Consider the following 17,193-nt stretch of genomic DNA (forward strand, 5'->3'; position numbering starts at 1 on the left):
GCCTTCACACACTGAACCATCTGAGCTTGCTAATAAGCTTGTGCTATATGCTCATTCTACATTCTTAGTTTTTATGATCACTATTGGACATTATGCCATTCATCCATAGATGTTTTAGCATGCATCTCAAAAAAGATGAGAATATTAAAAAAATTGTTCCTAAAAAAGACCAATACTTTAATAACATAAAGAAATCCTGCTAATGTTTAAATTCCTAGGATTTTATAAATTTTTGTTTTTTTCCCTCTTTCTCCTTCCCTGCCTCCCTAGGCTCTTTTTGTATACAAGTTTATTTTATTTTTGTATACAATTTTATTTTATTTTGGTGTTTTGAGACAGGGTTTCTCTGTAGTTTTTCTGTAGCTACAAGAACTAGTTCTTGTAGATCAGGCTGGCCTCGAACTCACAGTGATCTGCCTGCCTCTGCCTCCCGAGTGCTGGGACTAAAGGCATGTGCCACCACCACTCGGCTTTTTTTTTTTAAATATTTATTATGTATACAATATTCTGTCTACGTATATGCTTGCAGGCCAGAAGAAGATACCAGACCTCATTGCAGAGGCTGTGGGTCACCATTTGTTTGCTGTGACTTGAACTCAGGACCTTTGGAAGAACAGGCAATGTGCTTAACCACTGAGCCATCTCTCCGGTCTCCGTATACAAGTTTTATATCTATGTTTTGTCTGGATCAGGATCTTCATTAAGTATACAAATTATGCTTGGCTGGTATACCTTTAAATCACTTCAATCTTGAGATGCATTATTTGATAACATTAGCTATATATGGTTATTTAAACGAATTAGGAGTCAGTTTCTCAGCAAACTTCACATTTCAAGCACTTGGCAGTGACGTGTAACCAGTGGGTACCACACTGCATCATTCAGGCAATGTAGAATTGATCATCATAGAGAGTCTACAGCATCAAAGGATGGAATCTAAAAGATTTCCTCCTTCCATTTTGTTATTTTGTTTTTACAATTTATCCAAGAAACTACTGTTTGTTCTGTACATTCCTAGAGGTGAAATTTGTGGTTTTTCTTCTTTCTTGATTTTTCTTAAATTGCTTAATTTGTATTAGTGGTTTACTTATATACCCTAAAGCCATACGTTCTTCTGCTATTCTGTTATGGGCTTACGTTACACATTTAATCTTCAGGTACTTCGGTCTCCATATTTGTAGAGCAGGAACAACATCAGTAGCTACTTTCAGAGTCATTAGGATTGAATTTATATTGAAACCATTTAAAATAATGTCCAAACATCTGGTGTGCTCTCTGAGCTTCTGTATTTACTACAATGGCCAGATATCACTCATGTCTACTCTTATCTGCTTTTCTCTTGGACAAATGGCAACTCTACAGGAAAGAGTATTTACCCGACAGCGCAGGGACCGTTTGATCAGAAGGTGCTTGTGTCGAGGATAGAGCTGTGAAGCTGAGACTGGCTGGAAGTCAGGCTGTAAGAGGCGCTGCTGAAGGGTGGTCACTAGCAAGAAAGGCAGAAATCGGGCTCAGTTCACAGTCAGTTTTAAAAATCAGACTTGTATGCAGGCAACGAAATATGCTACCTGAAGCAATACGCCAAAATGAACAGTATTGGAAGATATTTTAAAGTTCTTTAAATGAGTATATCTAATTTATTTTCAATACATTATTTTCCTAGAGATTCCATTAAGAATCTCAAGTCCTGAGGCATGCTGGAGTCAAAGCATACACAGCCAGAGAACAGAGCAGGAACAGAAGAACGTATGAAATTACCCTCCGTTAAGTTCACTGGTCGTGTGTAATAGTCTTCAGGCAGAGGTTCCACTTCAGCAACAGCCTGAGCAGGCTCAATCTTTACCTCTTTCTGGTCTTCTCCTTCTCTAAGGCTAAAAAATGAGAAGTCGTAAGTTCCTGAGGGTCCATTCAAAATCCTTATCAAAGACTGAAGTAATCTTCTAACATAGAGTATCTTACAGTTTGGGTCTTTTTTAAGTCTAAGACTTTTTTTCCTATTGGTAGCTTTAAAAAAAATTCGATACCCCTTTAAAAATGCATTCTGTTATCTGCTGTTCTCAGTTACTTAATGTCCAAACTTACGAAAGTCCAGCAAGTGTACTAATGGATGCACCAGCTCGGGGTCGCTGAAGCCTGGTTCCAAGACTGTACTTGTCCTAAACAGAGTTCAGAAATTGCTATTAGAAAGGCCAGTTTATACATCCTATTCATTGAAGGCAAGAAACGGGAGGATAGCATGAGAAGCTTAGGGAAATAAGCAAAAACTAAAACAAAACCAAAAGTAATAAAACCAAAAAGCTACTCAAAATCTACTTTATTTGTAACCCACATTACTATTCTATTCCTAGAATAAGCAGCACAGAGACTAAAACTACAGTAGGACAGAAAAATGGACAACACACACGCTTTTACCACTAGTCTAAGAACGTCCAAGCTATGGTTCAGGCAAGAACTATGTGAAGATTCTAAGACACACAATGACCATCTGCTAACTTCTTCAGGGTTAGCAAGAATCATAAAAGAACTTACCACTACATGAATAGTGTGTTGCTGTAGAGCCCCCAAATAGCAGCAGGTTATAACAAAGAAAAAAAATGAAGCATAAGATAAAAGCAAATGCATACAGCCAGCAGGTATATGGGAAGGTTGGAAGGATAGAGCATTTTGTTCCAAGTCCTGTCCTAATATGTAGGCGTGGATATGCTGATCAGGCACTGGACTATTTGGGAACATTCACTTTGGTTAAGTGTACATGCTTTAGCTAATGTTTAACTAAACTTACATCTATATATTTCTATATGAATCCTACCAATCATTATGTCTTTAGTGGCTTAACAAATTGTCCAGTAGATACAGTATAACAAGTTATTTAACCTTCCAGATCTCATTTCCTCAAGTGTACAATGGGGGAATACTATCAACCTTACAGGACTGTTGTGGTGATTAAATAAAATGATATACATTATGTATGTAGCACAGTGCTTGACATGTCACGCCATGTTATGTCAACATGTTAGGGCTCAAGCAGGTACAAGGAAAAAAAAAGGAACTGTTCTGTGAGAACAAATGAAACTTGGGGGAGAACAACCCCCCCCCCCTGAATCCCAATCCTTGTTTCTGTTTAGTAATTATAAAGTAGCAGAAAATGACATCCATAAACCACTTCTACCAACAACCCCACTTGTGCGTATCTCTGCTTATTTAACCACACAAACATACTGTGTAAGGCTCAGGATGTAGTCAGCAAGGGAGTACTTGCCTACAGAGGCCAGGTCCTAGGTTCAACCCCCAGCAACAGTGCCACCAGCACCACTGCCACAAATACTGTGCATGTGCAGTGATTTCCATCTTGGAAAAAAAATGAGGATGGGGCCAGGCGGAGGTGGTGCACACCTTTAACCCCAACACCTGGGAGGCAGAGACTCATCTCTGTGAGTTTGAGGCCAATCTGGTCTAAAGAGCGAGTTCCAGGACAGGCTCCAAAAAGCTATAGAGAAACCCTGTCATGAAAAACAAAAACAAAACAAAACACAAAAAAGAGGATGGTGTGGTAAGTGGTAAGGTGTCAAAATAAAAACAAAGACTGGAACTGGGAAATCAGGGTGCCAGAGGAATATTGCAATGGTAGGCAAATAAAATCTACCACCCCACCACTGTCTTTTCTATCTTTCTGTAATATGCAAAAGCACTCAACAGTTTGCATAGCCCAAAAAATTAAGCAGTAACTTTTAGTAGGAATAAACATAAAATGGAACGATGAAGGAAGATAGAAGTCCCTATTAAAACACAAGGAATTTAAATAAAATTAATGACACACAAAAGCACAGCTGTGGGCTTACATATCTGTATGTGAGAAACTGTTTTTGATACCAACTACAGAAATCTAGGACACTGGCCATTTTCTGAAATGGCCACTATTCTGATGCCTTACAGGCCTTGCAAAATATCTTTATGCCAAATTCTCACCGAAAAAGCCATAGGCATGTAGTTCCTACGCCGTGCCAGTTTCTTGCGATCTCGTTCAACCTTTTCCTTCTGAGCAAGTTGCTGGTAATATTCAATCAACTTATTCATCTGTAAGAAATCAAAGACTCTATTTGTCTCATGAAAAGACTAACAAAATCAATCAATTGCACTGACTAGAAGTAAAATAAGCCAGGTGGTGGTGGCACATGCTTTTAACCCCAGCACTAGGCAGGTGGATCTCTGAGAGTTTGAGGCCAGCCTGATCTACAAATCGAGTTCCAGGACAGCCAGAACTGTTTCACAAAGCAACTCTGTCTCAACAAACAAACAAACAAACAAGAAAAGAAACAAGGAAAGTTATTTTTTATTTTACTAAATAAAGTGGGCAAGTTTTATTTTTTCCCTCCTTTTTCTGTAAAGGGAATTTTCCCTCATAACAGTGTTTTCAGAACTGAAATGAAATCCTTACATCCGCAAGATGACATGCTCCATACGTCACTGCCTACCACACCCAGCCTTGTCACTTTTTAATTCATTTTTCATCATAAAGCAGTATAAAAATTCAAACATACAAACATAAAGAATAAAACACTACTCCGTCTCATCCTTTGATTAAAGGTAGTCTTTCCTTTTTTTAAAAATTTGTTATTATGTATACAGAGTTCTGCCTGCATGTGTGCCTGCAGGCCAGAAGAGGGCACCAGATCTCATAGATGGTTATGAGCCACCATGTGATTGCTCTTAACCTCTGAGCCACCTCTCCAGCCCCCTAGCCTTTTCTTTCAATTAGGTACCTGCTATTACCAATTATGTCTTTCTGACACACTTTAGAAACATATGATACAGCCGGGCGATGGTGGCGCACGCCTTTAATCCCAGCACTCGGGAGGCAGAGGCAGGGGGATCTCTGTGACTTCGAGACCAGCCTGGTCTACAGAGCTAGTTCCAGAACAGGCTCCAAAGCCACAGAGAAACCCTGTCTCGAAAAACCAAAGAAAAAAAAAAAAGAAAAAAAAAAAAGAAGAAGAAACATATGATACACTTTAAAACACTCATGTATAGATATAGAACTTGTTCCAAACCACAAAGTGCTTTATTTTTCATCTAAAAGGGAATAAAATATCTATTCTTTTTTATTCCAAGTATAATGGACTTCCCATACATCTGATCTACTCTCTGTCCATTACTAACACACCAACCTTGTTCTTTTCAAAGGCTGGACCTCATTGCATAGAACAAATGTTCTAAAAGGTATTTAAACATTTCTTACAACAGGACATAAATGGTCTTCTGGTGTCGTTCTTGTCCTCTTTAATCAGCAGCAAAAATATATTTTTTTAAATGAGATTTCCTTTATGTCCATGGTTGTTTTAACTACATGTATGTCTATGAATCATGTATGTGTAGTGCCTGTGGTGGCCAGAAGAGGGTGGTAGATACCTTATGTCCTAGTTGGGATAGATTTTTGTCTACTGGATACAAGTTAGAGTTATCTTGGAAGAGAGATGTCAACGGAGGAACTGCCTCCACCAGATTGCCTGTAGGCAAGACTGTAGTGCATTTTCTTGATGAATGACTGATGTGGGAGAACCCACATCGTTTTCAGAACTGGGATGAAATCTTCACATCCACCAGAAAATGCATGGGCATTCGACTCCGTAGAGGAGTCGAGAGGATGTGCTCCATACTTCTCTGCCCACCACACCCAGCTTTCTAGTACTGTAGTACCACCCTTGAGCGGGTGGTCTTGGGGTGTATAAAAAAGCAAAATGAGCAAGCCAAAGGGTAAGTCTGCCTTGACTTCCCTCAGAGAGTATGGCCTGAAAGTTTGAAGATGGAATAAACCCTTTCCTCCCCAAGTTGCTTTTGGTTACGGCCTTTACCACAGCAATAGACACCAAACTAAGACACCCTGGAAATGGAGTTACAGAGCGTAATTAGCTACCCTGGAGGTACTGGGAACTGAGCTCAAGTCCTCTGGAAGATCACCTAGTACTCTCAACCACTAAGCCAACTCTCCAGCCCATGCAATTGATTATTTTTTTAACATTAATGTGATCCTGTCATCTCCTTATTTTTAAACATTTAAAGGCTTCTCAAACTTCTTGGTCTAAAAGGTCAACCCTCAATACCCTTCCCCATTTGCCGATACCACACTCCACTTCAACCACTCTCTCAGCTACTACACGCTTTGTTTCCTCCACCTATAGGCTGCTCGCCTGTTTCAACTCTTTCCCCTGTGTCTAGCATCTCCAGACAGCAGCACAATGCTCATGCTGACCTCATTAGTTGAAATTTCCAAGAAATGTCGACAAGGCACAAATTCTCCCTCACATTACTTACTTCAGTTTCTACTTTACCTGGAGACAATTTTTCCCTTCCCTATCAGACACGCTGAAGATTTCACACACACACACACACACACACACACACACACACACACACACACACACACCTGGAGACAATTTTTCCCTTCCCTATCAGACACGCTGAAGATTTCACACACACACACACACACACACACACGGACACATATGGCTATGTGCAAGCACTTGTTCATATATACATGCATTTCTGTAGGTGAGCATCTATGAAGTACACACAACAAAGAATTCCAGAAACCTGTATCAACCCATACTACACACAATACAAGTGAGAAAACCATTTCCCTACACTCTCACTCTGGACACTTTCAGCATTTTTAATTTTTGCTGATGTCATAGGTGAAAACTGTAAATTCCTGTTTAGTTTTCACCTGGACATTATAGTGTGCATGCTGATAACAGATCATCAGTTCCTCACACTGTTCTAATGCAGGGGTTAAAAAGCCAACTGCAACACATACTGCAAAAACGCTCTATCATGCTTCTGCAGGAAGTCATTACTGGTCCAAAGGCACCTTCAAAATTATTAGTGTCTCTAGGACTGAAAGGTCTATGTGCACATATTTCTAAGAGTATCTGATAGCAAACGAAACTTTTATTAGCTACTGTTGGGCATGTGAAGAAAACAACAAAGTTATTTCAATCCTCTTCTGAAACACAACTGGAACTCAGAACCAAAACTACAAGTGTTTTCCACGACTTCAGTGGACAGAGAAGAAGTGGCACCGACTTAAAGCCTCTTTGTGAGTAACAGACCCACAGCAAAGATAAAGGCACTTCTAGGAATGGGCCACATCCACTGCCTTTCTGGTTTCTTCCTCTGTGGCCTATGTTCTTGTACTTACCCGTTGTGTGTGAGGATTTTCTGGTTCTTGCCAACCGCCACTCGCTAGAAAACAAACATCAAACAGTAATTTTATCTTTTTATTTTCAAAATTGTCACCTGTAGGACAAAAATTAAAAACATAGAGTTTCCAAGAAAGAACACTTATGGACCAGCATAACTGAAGAGCAACACACACACCCTTTCTCTTTCCCTACTCCCTTTGCCTTCCCTTTCTTTCCAGTACTAGGGACTGAACCTAGGGCTCTGCCCATATTTTACACTGAGCTATATTCCAAGCCCTTAAAAACAACTCAGGTAGTCAAGTTTGTAGAGCAAGAGCGTCTACCCACTGAGTCATTTCACCAATCTTGTTTCTAAAATGTTTGAGACATAATCTTGTTTAGTTGCCAAAGCTGGCCTTGTTCTGTATCCCAGACAAACTTTGAGTTTGTAATCCTCCTGTCTCAGCTTCCCAAGTAGCTAGGATCACAGGCCTAGGCTATCAAGCCCAATACAACATTATTTCTTTAAATATAATGAGGGTGATGCTGACCCTCAGCAGCACCAAGAACACACGCACAGTGTCTGCATCAGGCACCTGAAATGGAGCACAGAGCATATTTTTTTTTTTCTGTTCTCATAATATGTTCTGAGGTAAGGCATTCTGATTGATCCCATTTTATAGATGAGAAATTCAAAGCTCAGAATGGCTAACAGACCTAAAGTTACACAGATAGTAAGTGAAGGAGATAGGAATCAACTCAGGAAGTAGGCAGGATCTGGAAACCCTGCTCTCATGTGTAGCACAATCCAAATTCCGAACAAGTAGTGCTGTAGGAACTGGATCTGCACATGCAAAACAAAATCCCCCAAACTCAAACCCATACAAACTTCAAAACCCTTGACCATTAAAAAATGTACAGAACTTACCTGAGACATAGACTATAGGCTGAAACATAAGGGTTAAAACTTGCATGTCTATAAGTATACAGAGTAGATTTTAGCAAAGCTGGATTAGGTTAAAGTCTCTTCAACAGGAAAACAAAGTATAAACACATCTGTACACACAAGGAACAATAGTGGGCAAAAGGAACCATATATTGTAGTATGTGTCTATAATACCAGCACTTAAGAGGTGGAGGTGAGATGAACAGGAGTTCAAGACCAGCCTGGGCATGAGACCCTGTCTCTTAAAAAGGGATAAAAGACTTGTAGATATTTTACTGAAGATGCTTTCTGTGTGACAGATAATAAAGAAAACACACACTAGCCAGGTGTGGTGGCTCAGATCTGTAATCCTAAAACACTGGAGGTTTAGGTACAAGATTTACCATTTCTTTAATTTTTTTTTAATAATAAAAAGAAAGTATAATAAGGTAAAACAAAATCTAACACATCAGAATTAGACAAAACAAATAAGCAGAAGGAAAAGAGCCCAAGAAAAGGCACAATAATCAGAGATCCACATGTCCGTACACACGGGAATCCTGTAAAAGCACTAAACTGGAATCCCTAATGCATACTCAGGGGGCCTGGTGCAGACCCAAGAATCAACATTTCAAGATCAGCCTGGGCTACAAAAACAAAATAAAATACAAACTAAAAGATAGTTCAGCCGTTGAGACCATTTGTTGCTCTTGCAGAGGAGCTGGACTCAGTTCTTAGCACCCATGTGGAGGCTTGCAACTGTCTGTAACTCCATTTCTAGAAGATCAAACACCTCTTTTGGCCTTCATGGGCACTGCATGAATGTGATACATGCAGGCAAAATACCCAAATGCACAACATATAGATAAAGAGGGGCTGGAGATATGGCTCAGCATGTAGGAGCACTGGCTACTTACTCTTCCAGAGCATCCATGTTTGATTTCCAGCACCCACATGGTGGCTCACAACCATCTGTAACTCCAGTTCAGGGGATCTAATCCTTTTCTGCCAGAGTGAGACATGCCTCAAAAAGTAAATAAATAAGTCTGGCAGGATGGCTCAGCAATTAAAGGCACTTGACACTAAGCCCAAGGACCTGAGTTCGATCACCAGAACCCACATTGGGGAGCATATCAACTTCCCAGAGTTGTCCTCAGGCCTCCAAACAGGCATGCACACACAAACAAAAAATAAAAGTAAATAGGGGTCATCAAACTGTTCTCCAAGATGACAGTATTTGAGAATTAGCCTGTATCTAACATGATATAATCAGATTCAAAAAAAATTTGAAAAATAGCATTTCCCTAATTTGTAGCTAAATGAACACCTTTGAAGATGATCACTTTTATCTTCAGCTATGAAACCCGTTCAAATTCTTTGCTGTGTTCCTTCTGACTCTCCTAAAATTGATCTATCGGTTCTTCAATTTGGTTAGTCTGTTATTACTGAGTTCTGCTTTTCTAAATTTATCATTTTTAATTTTGTCCATGATATTTAAATTTCAGATAAAAAATTGTTTTTGAGGTAGGGTATCACATAGCCCAGGATGACTCTGAGCTCCATAGGCAGGTGAGAATGACCCTGCAATGCTGGGATTACATATGCAAGCTAGAATACCTGGTGTATGCAGTGCTGGGAATTGAACCCAGGGCTTCATAAACAATATCCCTAGCTCAAGAAATATTTTTAAAATAAATGGTATTAAGTTTGGCTGTAGTATTAGATTCATAAAAGTTACTTTACCAACTCTAAGAAAATGGAATGGTATTAGTCTGAGATGAGAAACTATGATCCATAAATGTGAGAAAATGGGTGCACAGAAGACTTATTGACAACTGTTCTCAATTTAGGTTCTACAGCCCAGCACATAGAGAGCTGATAGTTTATGGAGATTACAGCACTGATGGCAGAACAAACCCCACGTTCAAGTATACTCACCTACAGATTTGTCTGCCATGCCCACGTCTCTAGAAGTCCATCGACAAAATCCACAGGCCAAGTAGTAGGCTTTCTTCATGGTGGTTTTGGCTGGGTCATCTGGAAGCTGTGTGGAGATGCTGGTGGCCCGGGTGGAAAGAGTGTGCATGCACCCAGGACAGTCAAAGCAGTTGGCACATCTGTGACATGGCAAACACAACCATTCATTCAACTAATACTTACAAGTACCTACTACGTGCTAGACATTGGTTTAGTTCAAGGTTTCTTATTTTTTTTTTTTACTTTTGAGAAGTTTTTCACATAATCTCTAGGATATTTTTTTTGTAAAACAAGTATACAAATAAAACATTTACTGTTAATAAGTCAAGAAAAACTTAAGAACAATTTATTGTTATACATGTAATTTGCCATTTATTAAAGGTAGAAGCAGCTGGGTGGTGGTGGTGCATGCCTTTAATCCCAATCCCAGCACTAGGGAGGCAGAGGCAGGTGGATCTCTATGAGCTCAAGGCCAGCCTGCTCTACAGAGTGATTTCCAGGTCAGGCTCCAAAGCTACAGAGAACCCCTGTATCAAAAAAACCAATGTTTAAAAAAGCAAATTTGTATGCTAACAAAGATGCACATTTATTTTTATATAATGAATTAAATCTTTGCTAAATAGTTGATAATGCAGGAGAGAGAATCTTCAATGCTTTTCAGAGCTGATATTTTATAATTGCCAATACTTTACAATAAATTACAATAAATATGTAATCTAAAATGACATAAGTGTCTTTAGGGTAATTTCAGATATTTCTGGAAATTCTGTCCCAATCCCAAGCCATCACTCTTTTAAAAGCAAACACTCTTATACAATAGAAACCAAAGAAGTATAATCTGATACATGCTGAGGAATGATGGTAGAAAAATCATAGACTTCGCTGTCTATGATCAAGCTAATATTTGTATTATAGCAAAGAACTTTGCATGTGTCGAAAAAAAATCCAATTCATCAGCTATAATAGTCTCAACTGTTTTAGGCAGCACCCACTGCGGCACCAGGAGTGCCAAGTCCACACACAGGCTGTGTTCAGAGCCAAGGTTATAATGAGGTAGTACAACGGGACACAGGCACACGCCACCAAAAACACCTCATTTACTACATGTCTGACTCTGAATTAGATTTTGTTTCAGAAACCTTTTACCTCTGTCATCTTTTTAAAGTGCTCACATCTAGGCACATGGTCACAGTGCACAGTTTAGGAAACCATGGTCCAAATGGTAGGAATTCAAAGACTCTCAAGGGGAAAAATATAACTTTTTTCTGGGGACTTTTATCAAGTTTAGCACTTCAGAAGTACTATATGTTCATTTAAAAACAAAACAATTATCAGCAAAGCTTGTAACAAATCAGAACCCAATTCTACCTCCTCTACAGAGAAAAATCACTGTTTCTAGGTAGGGTTTACGATTCCACATTTTCATTCCTATATAGGACACAGATTTTTAAGGAAATGGCATAGTTTATGCTGCTAGAGAGGACAGAGTACTGTGTGACAAAAAATTCAGTCTCAACAACATAAACAACTGTGAAACTGGATTCAGAAAATTACTGTTTGACCGCTGTGCCAGGGATCTGAAACACACCACAATGGAGGAGCGTGGTCAGAATGGGGCACCAGCAGGGAGCAGACACCAGGGAAGGGGCACTAGCTTTCTGTTCTCTCCTGAGATGCATTGTGTAGCATTTCCCTTTGGGAGCGCTAGACCCTGGTGTCTTTTGCTGTTTGTTTGAAACAAAGCCTATTTAGCTCAGACTGGTCTTAGATTTGTGATTCTTCGGCTCCTGGCTCTAAGTGCTAGGATTACAGTTGTGAGCAACCACACCAGGTGCATTCAGCACTCCCACAGCCCGAGGATATCCAGATTTCACCTGTAGTCTTCCACAATATTGATCATCTGTTATAATAATAAACTGCTGTCTTCAATAAGAGAAACAATACCACCTTACAGATTCACTTGAAAAGCCAAGTGACACATGAATGTACAGAAAGCATACAACGCAGCATCTAATTCTCAGGAGCTACTTCCTGGAGCAGGAAAGACAAAACTAGGGGCTCACAACCACAAATGAAACAAGAATTTTCACAACTAAAAACCCAGCAGTAGCTAGGGCTTTGTGTGTGTGTGTGTGTAGCCCTAGCTGTCCTGGAACTCACTTTGTAGACCAGGCTGGCCTCAAACTCAGAGAGATCCACCTGCCTCTGCCTCCCATGTGCTGGCATTAAAGCCATGAGCCGGGAAAAAATAGAATGTGTCACCATGTCGTGCTGGGTTTTAGTTCTTAATATCCTCCAGTAAAAAGAACCAAGTTTCTTCAAGAAATAACAAATTCTTAGAGGCAGAAAATATACACACTAAAATACCTTATAGTACTATACTGGTAAGAAACTGCTCAAATAATGGAACAAGACAACATACTCTCTTTTCCAATGATAGAGGCTACAGGGGCTCAGGGGAAAAGTAAGAGTTCCCAGGGCCAAAGATAGAACACACAAGGGAGAAAACCAACAAGATAAAGCAATATCACAGCCTAACCAACAAAATAAATATTCATGAGTAATGATTAAATAGAGAAAAGAGGCAGAATAAGAAAAAAGTCCTAAACCATTTATGTAACTAGACTTTGAGAGGGTAGTCTAACTCCCTACTCTTACCCAGTCTCCTGTCTGAAAGAGGGAACATCACAGACACTGAAGGGCAGTCTATATGATACTGCACCAGGAAGCCTTGGTACTTTTAACCTCATGACCAGAGAAAGTCTAAGAGACAGTCCCCACCACAAGAAGCCTATGGTGACATAACTAAATCAATACTGTCTCTTAACAAAGGGGGAGAAGACTGCACTATTTTCAGAACAATTTTTAGAAGTTCTCTAATAAAGGTACTTTATTAAAAAATAAAATCAGTGCTGGGCAGTGGCAGCATACACCTTTAATCCCAGAGCTTGGAAGGCAGAGGCAGGTGTACCTCAGTGAGTTCAAGGCCAGCTTAGTTTATAAAGAGAGTTCTAGGACAGTCAGGATGGTTACAAAGAGAAACTCTGTCTCGAAACCCAACTCCCCCAACAATTAAAGTCAGGTAGTGGGGTTTTACACCTTTAATCCCAGCACTCGGGAGGCAGAGGCAGGTGGATCTCTGAGTTCAAAGTCAGCCTAGTCTACCGAGTGAGCTGTAGGCTAGCCAGGGTCAAACAGGGAAATCCTGTATCAAAAAAACAAAACTTGAGGTCTGGTCTATGAAATAAGACCCTGTTTTGGCCTTAGTGCTCACAAAACCAATAACAAATGGGAACAGAAAGATTTGCCCAGTTCTTACCTATTCTTTTTTAATTTGGCTTCAGCTGATGGCATGTTTTCTAAGCAGCTGGGACAATAATGCGAGTCCACCTATGAAGAAATAAAAATATCAGAGAGAAAGAAATTTATTATTAAAATATGCTCCACCTCACCAGAAGATAAGAAATTACTGACCCGGGGAAAACAGACAAAAACACCTGGACTGTTTCCAATTAAGCAATTCCCTGTCTGTAGACGTCTTTCATTTTTTTCCTCTTTTAATCCTTTTCCTTTCTCGTATTTTCTGTTCCCTATCAACAAGGTTTATGTGTCAGCTGTCCAAGACTTGTCTATCTGATAGGTCAAAGCTCCCAAATGAATAACTCTATGGTCTACTGAATCAATTAATAATGCAAATGTAAAGCCGTGGTCAACAGCCTCCCATCGAGTTTGGCTTGATGTCACTACAATAACCCAGCAGTCCCTGTGTTAAGAGACATTAAGTTGGGTCTGAAGAGGTGGCTTGTGAGAAGGGCATCTGCTGCTGTTGCAGAGGACTGGGGTTAGATTCTCAGCACCCATGTGGTGGCTCACCCTTAGCCTTCTTCCGACCTCCACAGGCAGCAGGAATGTACATGGTGCACAGACTTACATGCAGGCAAAACATTCAACATTACATCTAAAAAAGTAAGATAACACTTAGCTGGGTGGTGGTGGCACACGCTTTTAATCCCAGTACTGGGGAGGCAGAGGCAGGTGGATCTCTGTGAGTTTGAGGCCAGCCTGGCTTACAAGAGCTAGTTCCAGGACAGGCACCAAAGCCACAGAGAAACCCTGTCTCAAAGAACCAAAACCAAAACAAACAAAAACAAAACAAAACAAACAAAAAGATAACCCTTAAAGACATTAAGTTTTCTCATTAGTGATATATTTACTAAATATATATGAAAATTTACGTAGTTATAGCCAGCCAATTAGAGACCTGTTTCTTAATTTTTTTTTTTGGTATGTTGTATGTACATGTGTGTGGAGATCAGAGGAAACTCTCAGGTGCTACAACTTTAAGCACCGTCCCCTGGCCACTTCCCCGCTTTTTTCTTTTATAAGAAAGGGTTTCTTATTGGCCTGGGGTTTACCAAGTAGATAAAGTTGGCTTGCCTGGATTATGTGTCACAGTGCTTAGCTTTATGTATGTGTGTTCTGTGATTCTGGGACTGAACTCATGATCCCAGTCCCCAAAAGAGAGATTTTCATTTATTTATCTTACATTTGTTTTGTGTCCATATGATGAGGTAGGTGACCTGCAGGTAGGCACCACAGCTTATCTCACGGTGTGTGTGTGTGTGTGTGTGTGTGTGTGTGTGTGTATCTCCCAGGAAAGGGTTCTGTCTTTCCACCACGTAGGTTCTGAACCCAACTCAGCCTTTACTTGCTGAGCCACCTCTTCAGTTCCCCAGTACAGTCTTTTTCAATAAAAAACTGAACAACACAATAACCTTACTGTATTTTACTCAAAACACATTCTAAATAGTAGATCTGTTTCGTTTAAAAAAGATCTCATAAAAAAGCACTTTATGCTGGGTGGTGGTGCATGCCTTTAATCCCAGCACTTGGGAGTCAGAGATAAGTGGATCTCTGTGAGTTCGAGGCCAACCTGGTCTACAGAGCAAGTTCCAGGATAGGCTTCAAAGCTACACAGACAAACCCTTTCTTGAAAAACCAAATAAATAAATAAATAAAAAGTATTTTATATATTAAGTAGCTTCTATTTGATAATTACACAATTCTAGCTATCACACAAAACGCTAATGCAAACTCCAAGAAAAATCACATATATGACATAAATATGTAAGTATGTATAACTAGGACTGGATTTCTTATATTCTTGGTCTTAATCACTCTTAATATTTTGGGAAGTAGCCCCAGGAAGATAAGAATCACGGACATGTTTTCACAAGCATTTCTTCCCAGGATTTAGTCTCTGATACAGATCTTCCTTCCCACCTCTAAGCGACTCTGTGTCCTACAGGAAACATTCTGTGTTTGCTTCTTAACCTGTCCATTTGGGGGAGGGGTGTGAGCCTTGAGAAAGCTCGTGAGAAGTCACACTGTAGCCGACTGTCCTAAAAATTACCATGCAGCCCATGCCTGCTTTGAATTTACAGTGTTCCTCTTGCTTCAGCCTTCTGAGTGTTAGGATTATAAGCCTGGGTCACCGCAATACGGCTTCTTCTTCTTCTTTTTTTCTTTTTGCAATAACAAGCACCTTCAATAGCTGGACATAGTGGATTACACTTATAATCCTGGCACTTGGGAGGTGAAGGCAGGGGAATCAGGAGTTAAAAGGCCAGCACTGGCTACACAGTAAGCTTGAGGTGAGCTTGGGCTTAAAGAGACCCTGACTCAACAACCCCCCACCCCATCCAAAACCTCCCAAACCCAAGCCTCCGCCTTCAGCTAAATACAGAATAAAGCTGCCATCATTTCTATGGGCTTTTCCACCAGACTGTGAGATTCCCAACAGCAGTGCAGTAAACAACTTTTGTCAAAAGCTGCAAAAGGTTTGGGACTTGGTTATTAGGTGCCTTTTAATTTTCAAACTGAACAATTCTATTTCAATGACCATTTGGGCCCGTGAAGAGAATTCTGAGCTGCTTTGACACAGACTACCCTATGCGTTTTCTACTCAAGTCAACCTATCCCAGCTTTCTCGCTTCAGTCCTTGGCCTGGCTCAGGAAACCGGGTCAGCTGTTTGGACAGGGCCCGGTTCTGCTTAACGGAGGGTCAGGCCTTCCCAGAAGGGAGGGCCACGAGCGAGAACGGCTGCCTTCCTTCCACTAACGATGAGAAAAGTTTTCTCTGCTTTTCAGTGGCTTGTGCTAGACAGCCCCAGACCAATCTCTCGGGTCTCATTCTCAAGTCTCACAGCGGACCCCAGAGTCCAGGGCAAACCGGTCCAGCTACAGGCAGCTCTAGAACAAGAGGATCTGTTCAGCCCCACCCGGGGCCGCCCCTTTCCTAAGTGACAATTTACAAGCAAATGAAATCGCAAACTCAGATGAATGATGGGGCACTTGGCCAATCGGAAGGCTAGATACAAGATTTCCCCGCCTCTCCCGGCGGAACTTCCCGCCAGCCGCAGTGACAGGGAAGAGCACCCCCGCCCCGGCGCGCAGTCCCCGCGGAATGGCCTAGTTACCTCGTGCGACACACATTCCAGCGATCGCAGCTCGCTGCAGTAGCGGCAGAAGTAGAGCTGCGAGAGCGGGGCCCGAACCTTCTTTTCTCCTTGGACGAGATAGAGAACCCGCTCCGACTGCAGCAGGGACGCCATCTTCGGGAGGGAGGAGCCAACGCCCGGAGCACATGTCACGTGACCCGGCCCGGCGTCTCCCACCCCGCGTCCCTTACGTCTTCCACGTAGACGTTGACGTAAAGTAGCCGACTCAGAGGGGCTTTGCGACTTCAGTGCGCGTGCGCTTCTCCGGGTTTGGGCCCATTTCCGGGCGCTTTGGCCGCTGGGACTCTCCTCGAGACGCTCTGACCTGGTGCAAGGCCAGGCGGGCTCAGTGCTCTTTGCATCTTCCGGAAAGTAAGGCTACTGTTTCGTCTTCTCACACCGGCCCCCTCCTACTCCACCGTCCAGGCTAACATTCCATCCTAACTGGAAAACAGAGTTACAACGGCACATTTATTCTTCTGCCTCTCTTGCCAAGGACCTCAGGGAACATCCACATTATCTCTTTTCAAACTTCTTTGTTAAGATCCGCGCTTTGGCCGTACCATTCACTTCTAAGTTTTAGGAGTTAGCGATAGGTCTACGTGCTGGGAAC

General features: G+C 41.2%; 1 protein-coding gene across 2 annotated transcripts in view; it reads right to left on the reverse strand.

Annotated features, from left to right (window-relative positions):
* The window catches only part of Dctn4 (dynactin subunit 4), a 30,523-nt gene extending 13,781 nt beyond the window's left edge, over positions 1-16,742 (reverse strand). Inside the window, exons 1-9 of one of the 2 annotated variants that reach the window (XM_075968592.1) lie at positions 16,560-16,742; positions 13,400-13,470; positions 10,042-10,220; positions 7,196-7,239; positions 3,967-4,074; positions 2,530-2,550; positions 2,083-2,156; positions 1,759-1,871; positions 1,377-1,486 (exon numbers count right to left, since the gene is read on the reverse strand). In XM_075968592.1, coding sequence (XP_075824707.1) covers positions 1,377-1,486; positions 1,759-1,871; positions 2,083-2,156; positions 2,530-2,550; positions 3,967-4,074; positions 7,196-7,239; positions 10,042-10,220; positions 13,400-13,470; positions 16,560-16,694 — 855 coding nt within the window. In that variant the 5' untranslated portion in view covers positions 16,695-16,742. The remainder of the gene's footprint in view (positions 1-1,376; positions 1,487-1,758; positions 1,872-2,082; positions 2,157-2,529; positions 2,551-3,966; positions 4,075-7,195; positions 7,240-10,041; positions 10,221-13,399; positions 13,471-16,559) is intronic. The other variant, XM_075968593.1, reaches the window with a different exon arrangement.
* Positions 16,743-17,193: the final 451 nt, after the last annotated feature.

The sequence above is a fragment of the Microtus pennsylvanicus genome, chromosome 4 (genome assembly GCF_037038515.1).
Source record: "Microtus pennsylvanicus isolate mMicPen1 chromosome 4, mMicPen1.hap1, whole genome shotgun sequence".
Classification (NCBI taxonomy): Eukaryota; Metazoa; Chordata; class Mammalia; order Rodentia; family Cricetidae; genus Microtus; species Microtus pennsylvanicus.